The sequence below is a fragment of the Labrus mixtus genome, chromosome 12 (assembly GCF_963584025.1).
Source record: "Labrus mixtus chromosome 12, fLabMix1.1, whole genome shotgun sequence".
Lineage (NCBI taxonomy): Eukaryota > Metazoa > Chordata > Actinopteri > Labriformes > Labridae > Labrus > Labrus mixtus.
Window position 1 is genome coordinate 2,903,547 of NC_083623.1, and position 24,367 is coordinate 2,927,913.

Below are 24,367 nucleotides of genomic sequence, written 5' to 3' on the forward strand. Positions count from 1 at the left end.
GTGTTAGCATGCTATTTGCTAATACACACTAAACACATCTGGAGTTTAAGGGTCCTTATTTGTTTTTTGGTATGTTAAACATAATCTTGACCACCAGAGGGCGCCAGAGAGATACAGACATGAGGATTATCTGTGATAACCTTTGGCTCCTCCTTCAGGCGAAACAGTCGGAGCTGCTGGCGGTGGAGCAGATCCTGACCGACCCGACTCTCACCCCGCCAACGTACAGAAAGTGGAGGCTCTCCAACTCCGTCTTACTGCAGGAGATCAGGCAAAGAAACCAGGCAGCAGGGGGCGCCGTGGAGCGGAGACCTCCTGAACAGCGCTCTGTGACCTGAGGAATATTTTTAATAACTCCTCCGTTTTTGATTTGATGAAGGATAATAGTCGGTCAAATGATTCAAAAATACTTCAGTGAAGAAGCCGGGACAAGAGGTGCAGTCAGTGGAGACTGCAGACCAGCAAAGAGCAAGACCGCGTTTGGCGAGTCCTCCACGAGATTTGGAATACCCTCCCATCAGAAATAAAAATCACGAACTGACTCCAAAGCTTTGGTTAACAAGGCGCAACTATATGGAGATAGAATTGTCTCAAAAAGATTTATACGTATCCAAATGATGTGTATAAATATGCATAGATTTAAAAATATACAAATATAAAAACGTGACATACAAATAAATAAACTAATTTGTATAAATAAACGTGCATTTGTAAATATATTCTATGCTATCAATAGAAGTTTTGGGCTATTTTTATGGAGGTAAAATGTCGCCATCTCTTGGTGAATTTAATTCATAACAGTCATATAAGATTAGATAAAATAAGATAAATTAAGATAATCTTTTATTTGACCCACAATGGAGACATTTAAAGCGTTGCAGCAGCAAACAGCAGTGTAGGAATATAGAACCTAAGTATAAAAATGAGTAAATAAAAATATTTAAATATAGAAATATCATCAAATCATAATGAATATTATTATTAGTTGTAGTCGTATTTGCATTAATTGCATTTTAATCTTTGTGAGGCTAGTATTTACATTAATTTCATTGTGTAATTTACCATTAAGACCAAAACAAATCTTAATAATCTGCTTGTATGATGGATTTCTTGTCATAACAGGGTCAATGCTGAAGTTTGTTACTAAGGGTGACACGGAGCCAGCGCCCAGTACGTCACAAGGGCCATCAAGCACCATGTCTACTGAAGCAGCCATGTCTACTACAGTGAGCACCTTTTTTTTACAACAACAAGGGAAGAGGTTGCAGAGAGAGGAAGAGGAAGAGGGAGGGTGAGAATGAGAGGAGGAGGAAGAGTGAGAGGTAGGGGTAGAGGTGGTAGAGGAAGAGTGAGAGGGAGGGGTAGAGGTGGTAGAGGAAGAGTGAGAGGTAGGGGTAGAGCTGGTAGAGGAAGAGGTAGGGGTAGAGATGGTAGAGGAAGAGTGAGAGGTAGGGGTAGAGGTGGTAGAGGAAGAGTGAGAGGTAGGGGTAGAGCTGGTAGAGGAAGAGTGAGAGGTAGGGGTAGAGGTGGTAGAGGAAGAGTGAGAGGTAGGGGTAGAGCTGGTAGAGGAAGAGTGAAAGGTAGGGGTAGAGATGGTAGAGGAAGAGTGAGAGGTAGGGGTAGAGGTGGTAGAGGAAGAGAGAGAGGTTGGGGTAGAGCTGGTAGAGGAAGAGTGAGAGGTAGGGGTAGAGATGGTAGAGGAAGAGTGAGAGGTAGGGGTAGAGGTGGTAGAGGAAGAGTGAGAGGTAGGGGTAGAGCTGGCAGAGGAAGAGAGAGGTAGGGGTAGAGATGGTAGAGGAAGAGAGAGGTAGGGGTAGAGATGGTAGAGGAAGAGAGAGGTAGGGGTAGAGATGGTAGAGGAAGAGTGAGAGGTAGGGGTAGAGATGGTAGAGGAAGAGTGAGAGGTAGGGGTAGAGATGGTAGAGGAAGAGTGAGAGGTAGGGGTAGAGATGGTAGAGGAAGAGTGAGAGGTAGGGGTAGAGATGGTAGAGGAAGAGTGAGAGGTAGGGGTAGAGATGGTAGAGGAAGAGTGAGAGGTAGGGGTAGAGCTGGTAGAGGAAGAGTGAGAGGTAGGGGTAGAGATGGTAGAGGAAGAGTGAGAGGTAGAGATGGTAGAGGAAGAGTGAGAGGTAGAGGTAGAGCTGGTAGAGGAAGAGTGAGAGGTAGGGGTAGAGCTGGTAGAGGAAGAGGTAGGGGTAGAGATGGTAGAGGAAGAGTGAGAGGTAGGGGTAGAGGTGGTAGAGGAAGAGTGAGAGGTAGGGGTAGAGCTGGTAGAGGAAGAGTGAGAGGTAGGGGTAGAGGTGGTAGAGGAAGAGTGAGAGGTAGGGGTAGAGCTGGTAGAGGAAGAGTGAAAGGTAGGGGTAGAGATGGTAGAGGAAGAGTGAGAGGTAGGGGTAGAGGTGGTAGAGGAAGAGAGAGAGGTTGGGGTAGAGCTGGTAGAGGAAGAGTGAGAGGTAGGGGTAGAGATGGTAGAGGAAGAGTGAGAGGTAGGGGTAGAGCTGGTAGAGGAAGAGTGAGAGGTAGGGGTAGAGCTGGTAGAGGAAGAGAGAGGTAGGGGTAGAGATGGTAGAGGAAGAGAGAGAGGTTGGGGTAGAGCTGGTAGAGGAAGAGTGAGAGGTAGGGGTAGAGATGGTAGAGGAAGAGTGAGAGGTAGGGGTAGAGCTGGTAGAGGAAGAGTGAGAGGTAGGGGTAGAGCTGGCAGAGGAAGAGAGAGGTAGGGGTAGAGATGGTAGAGGAAGAGAGAGGTAGGGGTAGAGATGGTAGAGGAAGAGTGAGAGGTAGGGGTAGAGATGGTAGAGGAAGAGTGAGAGGTAGGGGTAGAGCTGGTAGAGGAAGAGTGAGAGGTAGGGGTCGAGCTGGTAGAGGAAGAGTGAGAGGTAGGGGTAGAGATGGTAGAGGAAGAGTGAGAGGTAGGGGTAGAGCTGGCAGAGGAAGAGAGAGGTAGGGGTAGAGATGGTAGAGGAAGAGAGAGGTAGGGGTAGAGATGGTAGAGGAAGAGAGAGGTAGGGGTAGAGATGGTAGAGGAAGAGTGAGAGGTAGGGGTAGAGATGGTAGAGGAAGAGTGAGAGGTAGGGGTCGAGCTGGTAGAGGAGTTCATGGCCAAAGAAGAAAACAACTTTCAAATGAAATCAGAGCAACCTTAGTTTGATCATGTCATCATGGGCTGACAATGCGAGAGGCTGGACAGAGAGTGCAACCTTGTTTGGTGAAAAGTTAAAAAATAAATGTTTCAACAGCGTGTGTGTGTATCTGCTAATATTTCTGTGCATATGAACAATCTGAAGAATTTTCTATTTCTATTTTCTAACTATTTTAGTATTATGGCAAAGCATACTAAAGATGAGAGTGCTTTTCATTATGCCCGACAGTGTGTGGTTGGTTAGACAAAAATCTGGTAATATGAATGAAGTGTGTGCCATTTGGTGCAAAAGTTTGATTTTGATAATGTTATATGTAGTTTTGGTTGCAGTGCTTCATTTTGCAGGATATATATGAGGTATTTTGCAGTTTGGGTGTGTGGTTTTGTGAATTGTGTTAAGTATTTTGATAAAACCAGCCTAGTTTGCAAAATTGTGTTTTAGCAATTGGAAAAAACTGTAAAAATAATAACTTTATATTGAGTTTTAAATATTTGGTAAACCCAATCTAAAACACTTATCCAGTCAGTCTGGATTTTGTGTAGTGCTAAACTAAACCCACATATAATGGTGTGAAAAATGACTGACAGAAGATCAAAAAAGGTATGTGACAGACGAAGGAATATTTTCATTATTTGTTTAATATTTACATTAAAAATGTATATGAAGAAGATGTTACTTTGCCACTAGTAATTGAAACAGCTTTATGTTCATTGTAGCTGGGAAGGGGAGAAGATCATTGGGGTGCGTTCAAATTGTCATTTTTGCTTAGGAAGGTTCCTAACCATAGACTGTAAATATTACTTAAAGACACTCAAACATTTACAGAACAGACGAGAAGAGGTCAAAGTACCGCCCATAAAGTTTGATTGACAGGTGACCACGATCAGATCTCAGCAACGAGCGTGGATAAAAATCAAGTTGAAGATTTAAAACACAGCAAGTTAAACATCTGTCTCGTTAATGACTTCTGTCTATTTCAGTTTACACAACTCAGCAGAGGCTCCAACACAAACAGACCAGTAAAACCCGAGTCCAGCATGTAGAGGCTGAGTGAATGTGGTCTGGACTCTGTGGAGGAGAGTCATGGTTTCAGAGATGCTGTAGAAGGACAGAATACCTGCTCTGTGATCCAGGTACACTCCTACTCTGGAGGACTGAGGACCTGAGACAGGAGTGCTGACATTGTTGTAATAAAAGTTATAACTGTTGTTGTTACAATATAACATCCAAGATTTGTCATTACATCCAAATACACACTCACTCCCTGCTCTGCTGATATTCTTGTATGTGACTGCTACAGAAACTATTCCTCTCTTCTCTATCTCCCAGCAACAACGTCCACTCAGACTCTCTTTACTCAGGACCTGCTCCCATCCAGTGAATCTGTCTGGGTGACTAGAATAAGGATGGGTCTCTCTCGTATATGTTACTTTTCTGTTCTCATCAGATAATAACAGATGTGTGTGTGCTGTGTTTGGATCCAGTGTGATGTCACATGAATATTTTAAGAACTCAGATCTGGTCTTGGGTTCTGGTTCTGGCAGTAAAACATCCACTTCAGTCACTGTCTGTGAGATGTTTGTCCATTTCTCTCTCAGGACGTCCTGTAGTTTATCTCTGACTTCTGACACAGCCGCTGTCACGTCCTCAAAGAACCTCAGAGGACGGATCTTGATGCTGGATGAGTGTGTAGATTCACTGAGTGGTGACAGTGAGGGGTAGTCGTGTAGAAACTGGTTGTGGTCCTGTGTGTGTGACAACTTCTTCATCTCAGCGTCTCTCCTCTTCAGCTCAGTGATCTCCTGCTCCAGCTTCTCCTGAAGCTCTCTGACTCGACTCACTTCAGTTTGCTGCTGGGATCTGACCTGCTGCTTCACATCAGAGCGTCTTTTCTCCATGAGACGGATCAGCTCAGTGAACATCTTCTCACTGTTCCCCACTGTTTTATCAGCGGAGCCATTGATAGCCTCCACCTCCTGTTGGAGCAGCTTCACATCTTTCTCTCTGTCCTGGATTCTCTGCTGGATGTTTTGTCGACTCACCTCCAGCTCTCTCTGCTTCTCGCTCCTTTCTGCTGCAGCTGAGACTGTGTCATGACCTTTGTGTTCATCCATTAAACAGAGATAACAGATAGACTGCTGATCAGTACGACAGAATATCTTCATCACCTCATCATGACGAGAGCAGACGTTCTCCTGGAGCTTCTTGGAGGGCTCCACCAGCTTGTGTTTCTTAAAGACAGGTAGTTCAAAATGAGGCTGGAGGTGTTTCTCACAGTAAGAAGCCAGACACTGCAGACAGGACTTACAGGCTTTCAGTTTCCTCCCGGTGCAGACATCACAGGCCACATCTTCAGATCCAGCATAGCAGTGATCAGCAGGAGCAGCTTTGAGTCCAGACTTCTTCAGCTCCTCCACTAAATCTGCCAACATGGTGTTTTTCCTCAGGTCAGGCCTCGCTCTGAAGGTCTGTCTACACTGAGGGCAGCTGTAGACTGTCTTCTCATCCTCTGTATCCCAGTGGCTTTTAATACACTTCATGCAGTAACTGTGTCCACAGGTAAGAGTCCCCGGATCCTTCAGGAGATCCAGACAGATCGAACAAGAGAAGGTTTCCCGGTCCAGCTGAACTCCTTTCTGCGCCATTTCTCCTCTCGGTAACAACGACTGTCTGAGTTTCACTTCCTCATAACTGAAAACAAGTTTCACCTCTGATCTACAAAGCATGTGTCTGTGCATGTGACTGTACAGCTCTTGTTGGTTACACCCATCCTCAAACTGTAGATCTAAAGGGGAGGGAACCATGAAGTATGAGGACAGAGTGCAGCAGGCTGTGTTTGAGAGCAGGAAGAAGAGGGAGGGCTGATCGAACTACGATTCATTCCAGGAAGAGGAGCGGTTTGAGACACTTCTCCTTTCAGATTTTAGAAGATGAATTCATCTTTGAATCGGAGGGTTTGGAGAAGACCACAAACAAAACCAGATATTATTTGTTAAGATTTCACTTCAGAGCCACAAAATGAGTCCTTCTAACGATTATCCACTTCAAATCTATTATTATTTTTGTTTTGTTTTTGAAGCATAAATACCAAATAAACAACATCTCTATGCTTCTAAATGTGAGGATCTGATGTTTTTCTTGGTCGTACTTTATAGAGAACTTAATGTTTTTTTTCTCTTTTTGGCTGTTGATGGACTTTAACTTTGTTGTGAATTAAAGGAAATTCATTTAGCAGCGGCAGGTGAAAAAAAAGAAACGTAACCTGTAGAAAACAGATTCAGGAAAACAGACTCAGACATCAGAGACAAGCAAACTGAGGAAGAATGGTTATAGTTATCCATTTGAGTCAAAGGTCTGTATTAAACTCGGGCATTTCTGTGAACACTTCCAGGGTTTTTCTGAATTGACAAAAAGTGAGAACATTAAAGAGGACATATTCTCCCCCTCCTCCACCTTTTCAAACAGTCCCCCTGTGGTCTAAATGAAACATCTGTGCTGTGCTTTGGTCAAAATATAACATGAATCAAGCACCAGAGGAGGTTTGTGACCCTGTATAAACCAGCTCTCTCAGAACGCTCCGTTTTGGTGTGTGTGTCTCTTTAAATGCAATGAGCACCCCCCCCCCCTGAGTTTTCCCTGTAGACATCACTCCTCTGTAGAGAATAAAAATGGTTGACCTGAGCAAAAGTCTTGGGGTGCATTCGAATTGTCATTTTTGCTTAGGAAGGTTCCTAACTGAGTGAAATGACCCGGAAGCATTTAAGTGGCGGCCATGGTAAGAGCCGTTTGAATTCTCTAAAAGCTAAGGAAAGGTGGGTCAATGCTTCCTTTATAACCTCCTTTAGATTAGGATAGCACTGGACCATCCTTTACCAAAGGAGATGAGATATGACGCCCCACAATTCCTTGCAGCCGCAACATTTAAAGCGAGTCGCGCATCTGACCGTTACACGAACATTAACGATGAGCGTAAAGGGGCTCAGATGATGTTTTATTCAATGTATTTCATTCACTTAAGGATGCTTTGTGCAGTTGTACATTTGTATACTTACCCCTGCCCTCAGAGGAGCCAGCACCCACCCTGAAGCTCCATCAGGTGAAATCCACCTTGAAGAGAATAAAAACCTCCAAAGCAGCAGGACCAGACGGGGTGTCAGGCCGCACACTTAAGTCATGTGCTGACCAGCTATCAGGGGTTTTTACAAACATCTTTAACCTCTCCTTACAACAGGCTGTTGTCCCCACTTGCCTTAAATCCACAACAATTGTACCCGTACCAAAAAAGTCAGCTGTAAAATGCCTCAACGACTACCGTCCAGTTGCCTTAACCCCAATTATCATGAAGTGTTTTGAGAGGATTGTCCTATCTTACATCAGAGACATCATCCCCCACAGACCTAGACAGTCATCAGTTTGCCTATTGGGCAAACAGATCCACAGAGGACACCATCTCTCTCACCCTTCACACAGCCCTGGCTCACCTGGAGCATCCAAACACATACGCCCGGATGCTCTTCATAGACTTTAGCTCCGCCTTTAGTACAGTCATCCCTCATAAACTGGTGCACAAACTGGGTAAACCTAGGACTATCCACCTCACTATGCTCATGGATATTGGACTTCTTGACCTGCAGACCACAAAACGTCAGAATAGGTGACAACACATCCTCAACTATCACTCTGAACACAGGTGTGCCACAGGGGTGTGTGCTCAGTCCAGCCCTGTTCACCCATTCACTCCTCCAACTCTAGAGTAAAGTTCGCTGATGACACCACTGTAGTTGGACTTATTACAGACAACCAGGAAGCACACTATAGAGACGAGGTCAAACATCTAGTTGAGTGGTGTTCAGAAAATAATCTGGTTCTCAACACCATGAAAACAAAAGAGATAATTGCGGACTTTAGAAGAACAAAGAAGACCACAACCCCCCCACTGCACATAAATGGTGAGAAGGTGGATATTGTGGAAAACATCAAATTCCTAGGTGTCCACATAACCAAGGAACTAACATGGTCTCTCAACACGTCCCACCTGGTAAAGAAAGCTCAACAGAGGCTTTTCTTTCCAAGAAAACTTTGGAAAGCCGGACTATCCTCCCAACTGCTGGTCAACTTCTACAGAAGCACAATAGAAAGCATCCTCTGTCAATGTGTCACCGTGTGGTACGCCAGATGCACAACAGAAAACCACAAAGACTTGACTCGGATCGTAAGAACAGCGCAGAGGATCACAGGAGCTGTGCTTCCGGACCTTGATGCTGTGTATGCTGGCCGCCTACAAAAGGAGAGTAACTAACATCAGCACAACACAACACACCCAGGAAAGACGGTTTGTCCCCCTACCTTCTGGAAAGAGGTATCGCACCATTAGAACCAGGACTAATAGACTGAGGAACAGCTTCTTCCCCCGAGCTGTAGCGTCCATCCCCAGGGTTAAGGTAAAGTGGAAAGTGAAAGGAGATAGAAGGGACAATTTGAATCCGCCCTCGGTCTTATTTGAGACTAGCACAGTGGAGACAGTCTTTTGACCTCATTTGTCTTTTTTTTGATCTTCTGTATAACAAATTGTAGTTTTCACAGCAATAATGCATGCAACGCTTAGCACGGCAGCAAGAGTGAGTACCGTCAGATGGAGGTTTCCTACTGACATTTAAAACTTTGCACATTTTGGGCCACTGCTTTGGTTTATGTTTTTCAGCCCCCTAGAGTCAATGCTCACTCAGGTCACCATGTGGTGGACTCTGAAGCTTCAGTGTTTATCCAGCTCTGCATGGGTCTGTAAACCTTTCTGTGTTCTAACCTCTCTCCATTTTTCAAAAAGCATCTCCAATATTGATCCTAGTTTGAGCACGTTTCTGCTCTATAATCTTTACCCTAATTTTACTCTGAGTGGACAAAAGGAATATTCATGTTTCAGCTATGATCGTCAGAATAGAATTTTTTTTAAAAAAGACAGAAGAAAGCACCGTTAACAGTAAACAAATTTATTTTGTCATCTGCATTTACAGCTGGAATTCTGGGAATTCAAACACGACGTCTTTGCCTGTGAGCTTCTTGTAGACACCAGAGAAAGTCTCCACCTGGGAAAAAAACAAAAAGGAGACACATCTTAACTTTAATTCATCATGAAGGGGTCAAGGGTCATGGCAGATGTCAGAGGAGAACACATGTAAAGACTTTTCTAAATCACAGAGGTGAACTGAGTTTGTACACTGCATGGTTTAGCCCCCCAGTAACGGCCCCAAGGGACTCTGGGAAGATGTAGGAATATGCAGGACGCCCTGCCCTCGCCGACCGACCAGCAGCCGGGGACGGAGCTTAGTCTCCGACGTTGTGGAACGGGAATGTACGTCTCAGCCCAAAAAGGCTACGCTCCCATACGCCACCAGGACAGAGCCAGGAGAGCAACCTCGCTGGATGACCACGTCGAGTAAAAGCATTTCACCAACCAACGACTGCACAGGTGTGAGAACACACACGTGCATGTGGTGGTGCTGCATTTAACGGATCCAAACTTTATATTTGACGGTTAATCGGACAACCAAACATGGAACGTTCAAAAACAGCACCGACCCACTGAATCATGTCTAAAGCTGCAAAAATAAGTAACTCAGTTTTCAAACTCAGGTAATCGTTCGTCAGGTCTCTGATGTTTGGTTGAGCTTACTTTGTGTTCCACATTGTTCTGCTGTGCCTTGTCCAGATGGACCTTGATGAGCCTGCTGCTGTCCAGTTTCACTCGGATCCTCTTGCCCACGATCTCGCTCGGGAACACCAGGTCCTCCAGGATGGCGTCGTGGACCGCGGTCAGAGTACGACTAGAGGAAGAGCACAGAGAGAGAGAAAACATTAAAACCAAACCAGGGCATGACCGATAAGTGCTTTGTGGTGACGATACCGATATGAGGGAGAAAGACAATTCCAGTACTGATATATCAGATATCTTTCTCGCATCTGCTAATTTTACCTCGGTCTCTAAAGAGCTATCATGTGATACACTAATATTATCAGCTGATAGATTAATCAGTCGGGCTCTTTTCCAAACATTTAAACAGAACAAAAAACAAAGCTCAGGGGATTGAGAGCAGATGACTGAAACTGATCAAATAAGTCAAGAAGACCAAACTCAGGTGATCAATCTGAACCGCTGCAGGTGTGAGGTGAATTATCGATTTTAAAACTGGAGGTTCTCAAATGAGGAAGTTTGATTCTACAAGGATTTTTTAATACAAGTTTTATTTTTGGCCTTTTTATGCCTTTATTTTAGCAACAGTAAAGTGGATAGAGTTGGAAATCAGAGAGCTGACGTGGAAGAGGAGCCACAGGAAACCAGGTGCCCACTAAAAAGGACTGCAGCCTCTGTGCAAGGGTCGCTCAAACTAACCCCTAAGCCACCGGTGCCCTGATCTACCAGTTCATTTTAGGAGTAATTTTGGCATTATAGATTAATCAACAGGTTGTATCAACTGTAAATTAAATATCTGAGCATTTTGGGGGAATAGAAGGCTAAGTGTTTTAACATCGTGAGCCATTCAACTCAATATTCAGATAGTTTCAGATCAAAGATCAATCAAATTAATTGGCAGAGTAAGAAGTCTGTGTGCGTTTCCAGTCATCTAAGTTATAGTTAATTCAGAGCTTGAGCCAAAGGAAACTCCAACCAAGTCCAGTTACTTTTGGATCAAGCCTCGAATTTGAAAATTAACAGAACATTCAGCTTTCATTAAATATGATCTATTTTGGTAAAAATCTAAACATGCATTTCAGTTCACTTTGTCTTAAGAAATGTTTTTACTGTAAATATCAGAGTTTGTGCACTGCATGGTTTAGCCCCCCAGTAACAGCCCCAAGGGACTCTGGGAAGATGTAGGAATATGCAGGACGCTCCGTCCTCGCCGACCGACCAGCAGCCGGGGACGGAGCTTAGTCTCCGACGTTGTGGAACGGGAATGTACGTCTCAGCCCAAAAGGCTACGCTCCCATACGCCACCAGGACAGAGCCAGGAGAGCAACCTCGCTGGATGACCACGTCGAGTAAAAACAGGTACTTTAAATCAAGTTTTGAATCATTTATTCAGAAGACTGTCTGCAAGTATGAACATTTTAGTTTGAGGAAAATCATTTTAAACTGCAGTTTCTTAATAGTGAAATTTCATTTTCAGACGACAGGAAGTGAGCTGCCGTCATTGATCTCTGCGTGTAAAACACAACGAGCTAAGTGGTCTCATGAAACAAGATCAACGCAACCCAAGTGTAAACTACTCACCTCCTGGGGCGCTTCTGCTTATTCTTCGTGCGGCTTTTCCTGGTGGGTTTGGGCAGAATTCTCCTCTGAAAACCAACAGAGACGTCCCATTAGAGTCTGATCTAGATTCATGATCAAGTTGGAGATAAGACAAGTTTTCAACTCGAGCTTTTTAAGGAATAAAATCACCAGAAATAAAAAAAATAAGAACAGACATCAGGCTCAGACAGATAATCTGTGTTAGTGTGGATTTTACCTGCAGATATTAGAGATCAACAGAGACAGTTGGTAACTTTTTTTATTTTTTTTTTTAAAGGTATCCAAATTTAAAAGCTGATATTAGTGAAGCCGTGAATTAAATGTAATGTGCACTGCATGGTTTAGCCCCCCAGTAACAGCCCCAAGGGACTCTGGGAAGATGTAGGAATATGCAGGACGCCCCGCCCTCGCCGACCGACCAGCAGCCGGGGACGGAGCTTAGTCTCCGACGTTGTGGAACGGGAATGTACGTCTCAGCCCAAAAAGGCTACGCTCCCATACGCCACCAGGACAGAGCCAGGAGAGCAACCTCGCTGGATGACCACGTCGGGTAACAAAAAAATTAAAACACATAAAATTGAATTATTTCACAGCACGGTGACCTCTGACCTTTTCATAGAAGGTTCTTTCTTTTCAACTGGTGTCTGAAAGTGATCATGCAAGTTTTGGAAACCAAATAAAATCTGAACGCTGCATGCAAAGATGTTACAACAGCTGTAATAAGATGATGAACATGCAAAAAATTTAAATAAATCAGTGGCTTTTTTGACTTAAATGCAAACTAATGAGCCGTGGCATGATTTAAAATCTAATGTTTAGGGACAGCATGTTCTGATCCGTATTGCATCATCATCCATAAAGTTCTGACTGCATTCAGCTGGTGGTTCAACATTTAAAACGATGCAGCCTCAAGTCTCATTTATTCCACACATTTAATGTCCTTAAAGACATGAAAACACAATGAGCTGCACAGTGTAAATGAAAAATCCAGAGAAGTTTCAGATATCCTCAAACACTTTGGTGCAACCCACAGAAACATTTGCATTATCTCCTGTTGTAAACTCTTAAACAGAGCAGCACTACAGTCTGGATTTAAACAGAGCAAAGGTCACTGCTCCTTCATTTTCCTCTGAAACAATCACACAGCAAGAAGAGTCTCCTTCGAGTCGACCTCAAACAAGACGGGGAAAGCTGGAGCTCACCTGTGCGATGAAGACCACGTGCTTTCCGCTGAACTTCTTTTCCAGCTCCCTCACCAGACGCACCTGAATCTTCTGGAAGGACTTCAGCTGAGGAACGGGAACGAAGATGATGATGGCTTTCCTGCTGCCACCAACTTCGATTTCCTACAGACAAGACAGAGACTTTAGATGACAGGACGAAAACAAAAGACAATGTAACTGCAAAGCTGCTAGGAAAGTAAAAGACGCTTCAACACAATCACACTGAAGACTGGTTTCAAATAATGTACACTGCATGGTTTAGCCCCCCAGTAACGGCCCCAAAGGGACTCTGGGAAGATGTAGGAATATGCAGGACGCCCCGCCCTCGCCGACCGACCAGCAGCCGGGGACGGAGCTTAGTCTCCGACGTTGTGGAACGGGAATGTACGTCTCAGCCCAAAAAGGCTACGCTCCCATACGCCACCAGGACAGAGCCAGGAGAGCAACCTCGCTGGATGACCACGTCGAATTCACATTTACAGGTCAGTAAATATAAAAGTCAGACGCCTACCTTTGCCGCAGTGATGTTCAGCTCTCTCAGCTGAGCCTTCAGATCGGAGTTCATCTCCAGCTCGAGCAGAGCCTGCAGGGAGACGAGAAATACTTTATTACATCTCTATACACAATTACATACAACAAAAAATACGCATTGAAGCATTACTATTCCTCTTGTCTGATTGGACAGGTCCCGTCTCATCAGTCCATATTTCTGATTGCATGCAGCAAAGCAGAAGCTTTTTGTTATGACTCTGGAAGACGCATTAGTGTCCAAATATTCAACACACCTGATAATGTTAGGACTGACCACATAACCCTGAAGAAGGGTCTAAACTACTACAATGCATCATCCCTCCGCTCCTATTCCTCTACTACTCATTCACAAAAATCAGTAGTGCAATTAAGGTGAAGTACTTCTAGTGTTGTTGTACAAGAGTTAATGACAAAAGCTTTCAATGTACTCTCTCACCGTCCTTTTACTTCCTTCCATTTACCCTGCACCTTAACTGCCTCTGCTTTATCTGGTCTCATGCACTACATCACTTTATATCAGTATTCATACAGTTCTGGTTACTTTAGTCCTGTTGTTTCTTATCCATCATTGCACTACAGTCACTTTCTCAATTCTTACCTTTACAGTTATATTGTATATATTAGTCCTGTTGTGCCACCTTATTAACTTATCATTCAGTATTTGCCTACTTGCACATAGCTCTGTATATAAATATATATATTTCTCGTTTACTGCACATAGTTCTGTTTACATCTGTTAGTCTGATCACTGTCCACTTATATCTACTCTTTTATATTTTGTTTTTTAAGTTAAGTTTAAGCTTTAAGTTGTATTTAAATTGACACTTTATATTTAAGTGTTTCGTTTACTTGCACTTGTTAATTTACTGCTCTGTGTGTCTTTGAATTGCCCCCTGTGGACAAATAAAGTTTTTTTTAATTGATCTTACACAGAGAGAGAAATACAGAAAGTGTGTTGCTGATTAACTTCTAGGTGAAGACAATTTGATCTGCCTGAATCTTTAACAATTTACATTTAAGTACCAACAGCCTCAGCCTTTATTTTACACACTTTTAAGTTTATATAGAAGAAAACATGATGTGAAGGTCTTACCTGGGAGATCCCCGACTCAAACTCGTCTGGCTTTTCGCCATTAGGCTTCACTATTTTGGCGCTGGTACTGAACATGGCCTGTGTCTCTGCAGAAGACAAACAAACACCAGTTTACTCACAAATAAACAGAAAGGTGTGTAACCCGGCATCTCTTCACACACACATGATACTGACTCCTTCAAGATGAGCAGAGGCTAACTCTCACCAGGACTGTAAACTTACTGAGCAATTACAGGTAAATATGAGGAACAACTTACACACATGCCTGCAGCAGCAAGAGAAACAACGAGGACACTCATGTCTCTGATGCTGGGTAAGTCAGAGCTAGCTGATGCTACTTACCTAGCTGTCAGTTAAGCTATAGTTTCGCCCTAAAGTGAGATAAAGCTGAAATATAATGTTCTCCATATTAAGCGACTGATTAAAGCATCTTGTAGGTTATAATTCTGCTCTCTCGTACAGTCACTGGTGTGTCCGCTACCTGAACACATGCAAGGCCCGCTAACTACTCCCTGTTACAAGGCACCCATTCACCGAAGCCTCTTTACTACGCTTCATTTTGAGATATAAAACAGCCATCCGCCGTCACAAAGCACATAATCTAACGCATCCGTGATGTACGAAGCCAAACGGATTGAAAAAACAACAGTTAAACGACATTAACACGCATTTTAAGAGCGAAAACCCAGCACTGGGAAAAATAGCACGACTAACCTCAGTCAACGACGGCCAAGGAAGAGGCCGGAACATCGCGAGAGTTGTATTAATCCAATCCGCGGCATCTAAGTTGTTATCGCGAGAGGAAGTGGAGTCCACGTTCGCAGTCATAAAACGTCGCGAGAGTTCTATGAAGACAGTGGGCTTGTCACATAGCGTTGCAGCTGAGCCCTGCTGAAGGCTTTCGGGGTTATTAGTTAAGTACACATTTATCAGCCCGGCTTCATATAGTCTGTGAGTTACTATGGCGACGCCAGTCACCTCCAGTACACGACAGTTTCCCTGCTAACTGGGATGTTCAGACTGACTGGTCTGTGCAGAGTAGCCCGCAGGAGCTTTTGCAGCGCCGTCGACGACATGGCCAAAGGGAAGTTTTTCTACGCAGTACAGAAAGGATTCAAACCAGGAGTTTACAGTTCATGGTGAGAGACTTTAACTGCTGATTTCGGCACATCAGATTGTTAGGAAACCCCCCAAATTGTGTCCTCAAAATGCGCTTCAGTCAGCCTTCTGTTGGAGCTACACGCCGAATTCAAATCAGATATTTGGTGATTTAACTTCTTCTCAATGTTTATCAAAGAACCAAACCAGCTAGGGGATACATTAAGTTATGTTTTTAATGACACAAATCAACACTTCATATCGGCTTGGAGGAAACACAAAAGCAATTGCAAATATTTAATCTTTACATTCAATAACCAAGTGACTGATCAGTGAAGTTAAATCTGTTTTTCCCTGTGCTTTTCAGGGATGAATGTAAGAGCCAAGTGGACAAGTTTCCGTCAGCTTCTTTCAAGAAGTTTGCATCAGAGAAAGATGCCTGGTCGTTCGTCAGAGGAGTTGAACCTTCACTTGCAGCTCCAGAGGTGACAAAAGGTCAGCAATGTGAAGCTCATCTTCTTCACTTCACCTTCAAAACACTGCTTGTTGTAGAGCAGGGGTGTCCAAAGTGCGGCCCGAGGGCCATTTGCGGCCCTTAAGGGGATTTTTTGCGCCCGTGACTTCAGATGAAAAGTCAGAAGATTTTGGCCCGAGGCCTCGATTAAGATCGGCACATTTTCTTATTTTTCTTTTTCATGTTAACAAGGGCTGAACAATATTCCTAAAATAGAAAATGTTCAGTGACATGTATGTTGTTGTTTTTTTAAATCTACAGCTTTTACTATTTTCCACATTTTTTTGTAAACTATGAAAAAAAAAAACGTATGCACAGTTTTTGCAAACAAGCGGACTGCTGTTTAACCGTTTAATGACCTGAGCTAAATGCAGAAAGCTTTTATAAAAACATGAACCACGTTACAGGCTCTGAGAAAAAAAACAAATAAAGTAGAACGAAGAAATCAAAATATTTGATTTCCTTTTATTAAAGGGTTTCTTTAGCGAGCCTTTTGATTCTGATCTACAAAGCCGTACTCTTTTTTTCAACTATATTTTAAAAAACAAAACCTGTGGCCCGCGAGCGATTCTAACACGACAGTTTTGGCCCGCAAGAAAAAAAGTTTGGACACGACTGCTGTAGAGGTTTGTAATGTTCAGTTAATGATCAAGGAGTGCTTTTAAAAGTTTGCCTTGTCTTTTAGTGTCTGACATCGCGGAGTCATCCATCAGTCTGCTTCCAAAAAGAGGCCCGGAGCCTCTGCAGTACATCCCTCTGGGTAAGAAGAGATGTCACTCAGAAGAGGAAGCGGAGTCCAGCCCCAAACGAGTCAAACAGTCGGAAAGTTCGTCTTTGGAAAGCTCAGACGGATTCACATACATGGGTAAGAAGGTCAACAGGTATGGGGATCGTGGATAAATGTGAAATATAGATTGTGATATTGAGCTTCTGCTGAGTTGACTAAGTTCTTTATCCCACTAACATTTTAAATATTGTGATTAGATTCATTGTAACCCTCCATGCCAAAGAAACTGCTATAACAATAGAACAGATTGATATTTTTTTCTGCAGAAATCTCTTAAACAACTTCAGCCCTGCTCAAAACTACCAAACATTCAATCATTTTTAGGAATTTAACCCTTTAAATGCCAGTTTGATTACTTGATGTCACTGTTATGAGTTGACGCTATACAAATAAAAATTGATTGATTGATTGTTATTTAAGAAAAAAACACAAAAATTAGTTATTTTCCATAAAACAAATATTTGGTGGCTGGGGGATTTTTTTAAATCAGTCTTGGATATGTCAAAGATTATCCAAAATATTGACTTTGATGCATTGTTAGTTTTTGTGTAGCATCAGATTTAAACTGTAGTTCCCTGTTTGGACACTGGAGGGCGAAAAAACTGCTGTAAAAATAGAACAGATTAAGAGACTTATGCAAAAAAAGTAGAAAAAAATATCAAACAACTGCAGCCCTGCTCAAAAATATCAAATATTGAGTAATTAGCAGGAATTTAACCCTTTAAATGCCAGTTTGATTACATGATTCTGGCATTTAAAAGGTTAAATTAAAGGGTGCATTCCAAAATGTGTCAAGAGAGAGTCTTTCTTACAAAAAATGGTGCCATATGCACTAAAACAGACAAAATGATGACCAGATGAAGAGGAAACATTTGACCAAATGGACAAAGATGTCCATAGTGATGCATGAGGGTTAAACCAGTTGAAGTCCGTAAAAGTTCAAAGTGTTTCTGCCTGTTTGGGCGGCTGTGGCTCAGTTTGTAGAGTCAATCATCTCTCAACTGGAAGGTCGGGGGTTAAATCCCCAGCTCCTGCAGCCACATGTGTCCTTGAGGAAGACACTTAACCCCAAGTTGCTCCCGCTGCTTCGTTGGCGGTGTATGAATGGATTAGTTACTTCTGATAGTCTCTTTACTCAGCAGCCTCTACCATCAGTGTGTGAATGTGGAGGTGTGACCTGCAGTGTAAAAGAGCTTTGAGTAGTCAGAAGACTAGAAAAGAAATATACAAGCTCAAGTTCATTTACCATATTCTCTCTGCAGGTGATGCTGTGGTTGTTTACACTGACGGTTGCTGTGCCGGTAATGGAAAGAAGGGCGCCCGAGCCGGCATCGGGGTCTACTGGGGCCACAACAGTCCGCTGTGAGAAAACACACACATGCTGACATCCAGGCGACTTTGAAATAAATCTGAACTTTGGCTTGATTATGTACATTTTGAACACTTTGTCATAAAACTATAATCAGGACACGGGTTCATTTGTCACATGTGATGCTGCTTTCCTGCAGAAATGTTGCAGAGCGACTACACGGAAGACAAACCAACCAGCGAGCTGAATTACAGGTGAGCGCCTCTCATCACATCAAACTGCAGATTTTCCAGATAGTCAGTGATCGAGGCTTTCAGAGTGGACAGCTGTGCAATACATGCCACGCTAAACTTTATAAAGTAAAACCACAGCGAGCACAAGTCTCTTATCTGTCTGACAAATCATGGATGTGTGAATTGATGTTCCAGGACTAACTGTCTTCATGTCCTGTTTGTTTTTGTGTCTTTTGAACCAGGCAGCCTGCAAAGCGCTCCAACAAGCCAAAGAGATGAACATTAAGAAACTAGTTCTCTACACAGACAGCAAGTTCACCATCAACGGTGAGTCCTAAAGAGCATCACTTTGTGAACCTCCTCTCAGATATGTTCAGGTTTTATGAATCCCTGCATACATCAGAAGACTGTAAAGAGTTCTGTTTAAAGTCTCTGGTGTGTGTGTGTGTGTGTGTGTGTCTGCAGGTGTGACCAGCTGGGTGAAGAACTGGAAGCTGAACGGCTGGAGGCTGAAGTCTGGAGGTCCGATCACCAACAAAGACGATTTTGTGAAGCTGGACAGACTGAATGCAGAGCTGGAGGTCGTCTGGGTAAGTACCGGCACGCTTTACACAACTGTGCAATCACCTTGACACCTGTGGCTCGCTTTTTTTGTGTTGGGAATTCACTATGAATGAATCGCTTCTCAAATAAGAAGTAAGGTGCTCTAATGCTGCATTCAGGTGCACCTCGGATGGCCCCACTTTCAGAGTTGGGAAGTCGTTCATCCGACTTCAGTGTGTTCATGTGATGTCGGTTCAGAGAGTCAGAATGTTGAAACAACAACAACAATCAGCGTGGTTGCTCTGAAGAAGACGTGTGAATGTCTCTGTTGCGAGTTATATTTGAGCAAAAAGTTGATGTGCAGTATGAGAATTAATCAAAATGTATCTTAACATTAACAAAACTTATTTCGCCCCCCCGTGTGATGATGAATATGACGTCAAAGCAGCTAGCAGCGCACCTCGTTCTTTCCTGAGTTTCCAACTTGTAGTTCTTCTTCGACTGGAGCAGGTGTTCATGTACATTTTACAATTCGGGAACTGTTTTTTTCGACATGTCCGACACCACACGAATACAGCATACTAAACTGAAGTCACAAGAGGTAGAGAAATGGCCACAGGGGGCGCTAGACGCATGTTACAGACATGGGTTGTCAGTGAACACACAGAAACTAAACTAAATGTCAGTGACAGTGAAAGGACTTGATTTTTTATAAAAAGAGCTGTGATGCGATGCGGAGACGAGTAATATTGTGAGACTGAAGTGTTTCAGAGGATTTTTATTTTACTTCCTTCTATGTGATTTTTCACACTTGTATAATATAAATCAAGTATATCCTCTGAAAATAACTCTGTGAGTCATGACTGTCTACAATGGGTGTAACACCCGAGTCCCACTGTCTGTGATGTTTTCAGAGTTTTCAGAGTCCTATCTTCAGTTTGTTTACATCGCCCGGACGGCCGGCTGACTCCTCCCCTCGAGTATAAAAGTTGTTTAATTGAGGGACTAGAGAAAAGAAGAATAACATACTGTACTCACTGCTTAACTGTGTTTCTAGATCACGCTCATTTCAGGTAAATTTACATGCAGTGTGAAGATACGAGCATAATAAAGATCACTAGCATTAGCATGCTAACACAACAATGCAGTTGTTTTGGTTTCATGCTGGTGCTCAAGGGCGACATCTGCTGGATCAAAAAATCACATATAAAGCCTTTAAGTCATAAATTAGAAAACCATCAAGAAAGTCTGTGAGATTTAGGTCTCAAATGAATATTTAAAAAATGAATATTACATCTCTCCATAGGCTCCATATTTGTTAGGTGTATTAAGAGACATTCTTGACACTGATTTAGCTACACTGATAAATGGATAATTATCCCCATGAAACTATAGTACATCTGTCAAGAACGGTATAAGAAGCTTCAGCTGTGACGAAGAGGTCAGACCCCCCCCCCCCCCCCCCCCCCCCCCCCCCCGCCCTCAATCATGGTCCACCATCTGAAAGTGTCGCCGCTCTGAATTTAAAGGGACAGAGGAGTTCACAAACATTCAAGGAAACAAGACGGTTAAAGTGGTGTTGCTTTGTGTGGAGGAGACGACTTTCCATGTCTGAAGTGTTTCTCTCTTCCTCCAGTTGCACATCCCGGGTCACGCCGGCTACAGAGGCAACGAGGAGGCGGACCGACTGTCGAGAGAAGGAGCAGCGAAGCCTTATGAGGAGCAGTCTGAAGACACAGACGATGACTTTTAAAAAGAGATCTGCTGCAGGACTGTTCACCGTTTTGCTCTCTGATCGACAGCAAGTCAGCGTTTTTTTTTGTTTGTTGCCTTTTTAAAAAATGTTTTATTCCATTTGTTTTTCTGCTGCTATAAATAAAGTCATTTAAGATTCTGCCTCTAAGAAAGTCATTGTATTTGGTGGAGAAGCAGATAATCCAGAGAGAAAAAGCACTGATGATGTGTGATGGTTCTAGTGCTCTCACATGACTTTCTCTTGGACCAGAGGCAAGGAAGAAGGAAGTGGTGTACCACCGTCTGTAAAGTCATTTCTGACCATTGAAGGAGTGAAGCGAGGACAATGACAAGTTTTCATGAAGGGGACAGGGAGGACACCTCATAGGTGTGCTTGTCGTTTGAAGGAGATTTTCCTGATATAGTGTATTTAGATTGTGTTTGCTGCAGAGTGAGAGCTCCTCTCAGGTGTTTCTGCTGTCAGGAGCAGACGCACAACCAACAGAGCTGCTATGTACTACGCGTGAGCGTATTGCATCATTTCCTGTTCTGTTCTCCGCTGTACTGTGTTGCTCAGTTCTGATCGTTAGAGCTAAAAGCTTAATTGTTAATTTTGCCTAGTTTCTTACAACTGTTGTTTCCAACACACTGTACGTTCAGACAAACAGAAGTAATCGAAAAGCACTCTTTCTCTCTAGCGACAAACCTGCTTAACAGTGTTGTTTATTTTAGCTACCTACTCTTTGCCTAGCTTAGCAGTTAGCTTCTTTTTCTGTCTCTCCCTCTCCTGCTCTCTCTTGCTCTACGTGTCAGATGTTAAGTTACTCCTTGTCCTCCTTTAGTGATAATGATACATGTAAGAAATGTAGTTTATTTTTAGTTTTGGAGGCGAGGGTGTCTGAGTTAGAGAGACGGCTCCGCACCATTGAGTCGGAGTCATCGTATGCAGCAGTAGTTAGCCAGCCACCTGTAGCCGGTGCGGGCCGACATAGCTTGGCTTCCCCCCCGGTAGCTCCCGAGCAGCCGGGAGGCAGTGGCTGGGTTACTGTCCGAGGGAAGCATAGTCGAAAATCGAAACACACGGTTCCCCACCAACCACTTCACGTTTCAAACAAATTTTCCCCACTCAGCGACACACCCGCTGAGAATAAAACTCTGATTATTGGAGACTCCATAGTCCGAAACGTGAAGATAGCGAAGTCAGCGGGCATAGTTAGGTGTATACCCGGGGCCAGAGCGGGCGACATCGCATCTCATTTAAAGTTGCTGACAAAGACTAAAGGTAGATTTGATACAATCGTAATTCATGTCGGCACAAATGACTCCCGACTACGCCAGTCGGAAGTCACTAAGGTTAATGTGGAGTCGGTGTGTACTTTAGCTAAGACGATGTCGGACTCCGTAGTGTTCTCTGGACCCCTCCCAAATCAGACCAGTGATGACATGTATAGCCGCATGTCATCACTCAACCGCTGGCTGTCGAGGTGGTGTCCAGCACACGATGTGGGCTTCAGAGATAACTGGCAGTCTTTTTGTGGAAAACCTGGTCTGCTAGCTAGAGACGGCATCCATCCCACTTTGGACGGTGCAGCTCTATTATCTAGAAACATAGCAGAGGTTATTAGTCCAAAACCCTGACAACAACACAGAGTTCAGACCAGGAGGCAGAGCTGCAGTCTTACACTTAGATCTGTCTCCCAGTCACTATAGCTGTAATTCTGAATCGAACTGTAGTTATACTATAGGTACTGTGTCTGTCCCCCGGCCCAGACCCGTTTTTATAAGTCATCCAAACGTAGACAAAAAAGGCGTAAATCGTCAAAATCTCATTAGAATCAAAACTACAAATACGATTTTGCAAAAAAATCAGAAAATTCACTGCAGACTTTTGAACATTAGGTCCTTAGCATCCAACCTGGCTGTGTCGAGATGAATATGTTAGTTTGAATGAATCCACTCCTCCCAGTCATTTTAATACTCATATACCTCGAGACACCGGACGAGGTGGTGGAGTAGCAGCTATTTTTAATTCCAGTCTTTTAGTTAACTCTCGACCAAAGCTGAATTTTTCTTCTTTTGAAAGCCTTGTTCTTAGTCTTCCACATCCAGTCTCAAGAACCTTTCAGCCAGTTCTAGTTGTTGTAGTTTACCGCCCTCCTGGCCCATATTCTGAGTTTCTATCTGAATTTGCTGAATTTTTATCAGACTTAGTCCTTAGCAGTGATAGAATAATTGTTGCAGGTGACTTCAATATCCATGTGGATGTTGATAATGATAGCCTGAGCACAGCTTTCATGCCATTATTAGACTCTATTGGTTTCACCCAGGGTGTAAACGAACCTACTCATCGTTTTAACCACACCCTGGATCTTGTTTTAGCTTATGGCATTGAAATCCAAAACCTCACAGTTTTCCTAGAAAATCCTCTTCTATCAGACCATTTCCTTATTACTTTCGACTTTGTTCAACCAGAATTATCTCTGCTTGATAAAAATGTGCTCTCTAGAAGTTTGTCGGATAGTGCTGTGGCTAGATTTAAGGAAGCTATTTCAGCTGCTGTTGATTCAGTACCGTGTTTCAACCCAGTTGGAAACTCTTACGATAGCTTTAGTCCCTCTCAGCTAGATCAGTTTGTTGATAGTGCAGTGGATTCGCTGAGAGTTACTCTTGATTCGATTGCTCCCCTAAAACAGAAGGTTATCAAACGGCAGAGACTAGCTCCATGGTTCAACTCAGAAACCCGTACTCGAAAACAATCGTTGCAAAATTTTGAAAGAATATGGCGTTCGACCAAAACGGTAGAATCTCATTTATTCTGGCAGGAAAATATATGTAGGCTCTACGTCACGCTCGAGCTGCCTACTACTCCTCTCTAATCGAGGAAAACAAAGGCAATCCTAGATACCTTTTCAGCACTGTAGCCAGGCTGACAGAGAGTCATGGCTCCATTGAGCCTTGTATTCCTCTAGCCCTCAGCAGTAATGATTTCCTGAGCTTTTTCAACAACAAAATTCTAGACATCAGAGACAAAATTGGTAACCTCCTGCCCTTACCTGGTGCAGCTACGTCTGATACGGCAGAGACAGTTCCAGGACCAGATATTAGTCTCGACTGTTTTTCTCCAATCGACCTTTCAGAGCTAAATTCAATTATTTCTGTGTCGAAACCGTCAACCTGTCTTTTAGACCCAATCTCAACCAAGCTGTTTAAGGAAGTCTTTCCCTTAGTTAGCAACTCTATATTAGATATGATCAATATGTCTTTACTGGCAGGCTATGTACCCCAGTTATTTAAAGTAGCGGTAATCAAACCTCTACTTAAAAAGCCTACTCTGGACTCAGGAACTCTGGCTAACTACAGACCTATATCCAACCTTCCTTTTATCTCGAAGATCCTGGAGAAGGTGGTAGCTAAACAGCTGTGTGACTTTCTCCATGACAACAGTTTATTTGAAGAGTTCCAGTCAGGATTTAGAGTCCACCATAGCACTGAGACTGCACTAGTTAGAGTTACAAACGATCTACTTCTAGCCTCAGACAGGGGACTTCTGTCTGTGCTCGTCTTGTTAGATCTTAGTGCTGCTTTTGACACCATTGACCATCGGATCCTGTTGTACAGACTAGAACATTTACTTGGAATTACAGGGACTGCTTTAAGTTGGTTTGAATCCTACTTATCAGACCGATCTCAGTTTGTACATGTTAATGATGAGTCCTCTATGCACACCAAAGTTAGCCATGGAGTGCCACAAGGTTCAGTGCTTGGACCAATTCTTTTTACGTTATATATGCTTCCTCTGGGAAATATTATGAGGAAACACTCCATACAGTTTCATTGTTATGCAGATGATACTCAGCTTTATGTATCAATGAAGC

General features: G+C 43.2%; 4 protein-coding genes and 4 non-coding genes across 9 annotated transcripts in view; 2 read left to right on the forward strand and 6 right to left on the reverse strand.

Annotated features, from left to right (window-relative positions):
• Positions 1-719, forward strand: part of cnksr3 (cnksr family member 3) — a 47,003-nt gene extending 46,284 nt beyond the window's left edge. The window contains exon 21 of the mRNA XM_061052728.1: positions 159-719. Within this exon, the coding sequence (XP_060908711.1) occupies positions 159-338 (180 nt within the window). The 3' untranslated portion in view covers positions 339-719. The remainder of the gene's footprint in view (positions 1-158) is intronic.
• A 3,041-nt stretch (positions 720-3,760) lies between these two features.
• On the reverse strand, positions 3,761-6,024 carry LOC132984662 (tripartite motif-containing protein 16-like). The gene has a single exon (XM_061051534.1). The coding sequence runs from the start codon at positions 5,942-5,944 to the stop codon at positions 4,112-4,114; it is 1,833 nt and encodes a 610-aa protein (XP_060907517.1). The 5' UTR covers positions 5,945-6,024; the 3' UTR covers positions 3,761-4,111.
• Positions 6,025-9,111: 3,087 nt separating this feature from the next.
• Positions 9,112-15,080, reverse strand: rps7 (ribosomal protein S7). Of its 2 annotated transcripts, none has more exons than XM_061051496.1 (7): positions 14,989-15,080; positions 14,275-14,360; positions 13,162-13,233; positions 12,630-12,773; positions 11,410-11,474; positions 9,811-9,961; positions 9,112-9,223 (listed from the first exon to the last, which is right to left on the reverse strand). In XM_061051496.1, exons 2-7 carry the CDS (start codon positions 14,347-14,349, stop codon positions 9,146-9,148), a joined length of 585 nt encoding a protein of 194 aa, XP_060907479.1. In that variant the 5' UTR covers positions 14,350-14,360; positions 14,989-15,080; the 3' UTR covers positions 9,112-9,145. The 2 variants fall into 2 exon arrangements, with proteins under 2 accessions (XP_060907479.1, XP_060907478.1); XM_061051495.1 differs by lacking the exon at positions 14,989-15,080 and adding an exon at positions 14,756-14,780.
• LOC132985877 (small nucleolar RNA SNORA73 family) lies at positions 9,347-9,573 on the reverse strand. The gene has a single exon (XR_009675100.1). It is a non-coding gene; the product is annotated as a small nucleolar RNA SNORA73 family (small nucleolar RNA).
• LOC132985875 (small nucleolar RNA SNORA73 family) lies at positions 10,952-11,177 on the reverse strand. Its single transcript, XR_009675098.1, has one exon. It is a non-coding gene; the product is annotated as a small nucleolar RNA SNORA73 family (small nucleolar RNA).
• LOC132985876 (small nucleolar RNA SNORA73 family) lies at positions 11,751-11,977 on the reverse strand. The gene has a single exon (XR_009675099.1). It is a non-coding gene; the product is annotated as a small nucleolar RNA SNORA73 family (small nucleolar RNA).
• On the reverse strand, positions 12,891-13,118 carry LOC132985878 (small nucleolar RNA SNORA73 family). Its single transcript, XR_009675101.1, has one exon. It is a non-coding gene; the product is annotated as a small nucleolar RNA SNORA73 family (small nucleolar RNA).
• Positions 15,081-15,137: 57 nt separating the features above from the next.
• On the forward strand, positions 15,138-20,654 carry rnaseh1 (ribonuclease H1). Its single transcript, XM_061051494.1, has 8 exons — positions 15,138-15,413; positions 15,740-15,867; positions 16,572-16,751; positions 17,936-18,035; positions 18,182-18,236; positions 18,458-18,542; positions 18,681-18,805; positions 20,395-20,654. The coding sequence occupies exons 1-8, from the start codon at positions 15,286-15,288 to the stop codon at positions 20,509-20,511; spliced, it is 918 nt and encodes a 305-aa protein (XP_060907477.1). The 5' UTR covers positions 15,138-15,285; the 3' UTR covers positions 20,512-20,654.
• Positions 20,655-24,367: the final 3,713 nt, after the last annotated feature.

Coding starts and splice junctions, on each gene's coding strand:
- rnaseh1 (XM_061051494.1), top strand. CDS start 15,286: ATGTTCAGACTGACTGGTCTGTGCAGAGTAGCCCGCAGGAGCTTTTGC. Junction 15,868..16,571: donor AGCTCCAGAGGTGACAAAAG/GTCAGCAATGTG, acceptor CTTGTCTTTTAG/TGTCTGACATCGCGGAGTCA. Junction 16,752..17,935: donor AGACGGATTCACATACATGG/GTAAGAAGGTCA, acceptor TTCTCTCTGCAG/GTGATGCTGTGGTTGTTTAC.
- LOC132984662 (XM_061051534.1), bottom strand. CDS start 5,944: ATGGTTCCCTCCCCTTTAGATCTACAGTTTGAGGATGGGTGTAACCAA.
- rps7 (XM_061051495.1), bottom strand. Junction 12,774..13,161: donor TGAACATCACTGCGGCAAAG/GTAGGCGTCTGA, acceptor TCTTGTCTGTAG/GAAATCGAAGTTGGTGGCAG. Junction 9,224..9,810: donor AGAACAATGTGGAACACAAA/GTAAGCTCAACC, acceptor TTTTTTTCCCAG/GTGGAGACTTTCTCTGGTGT.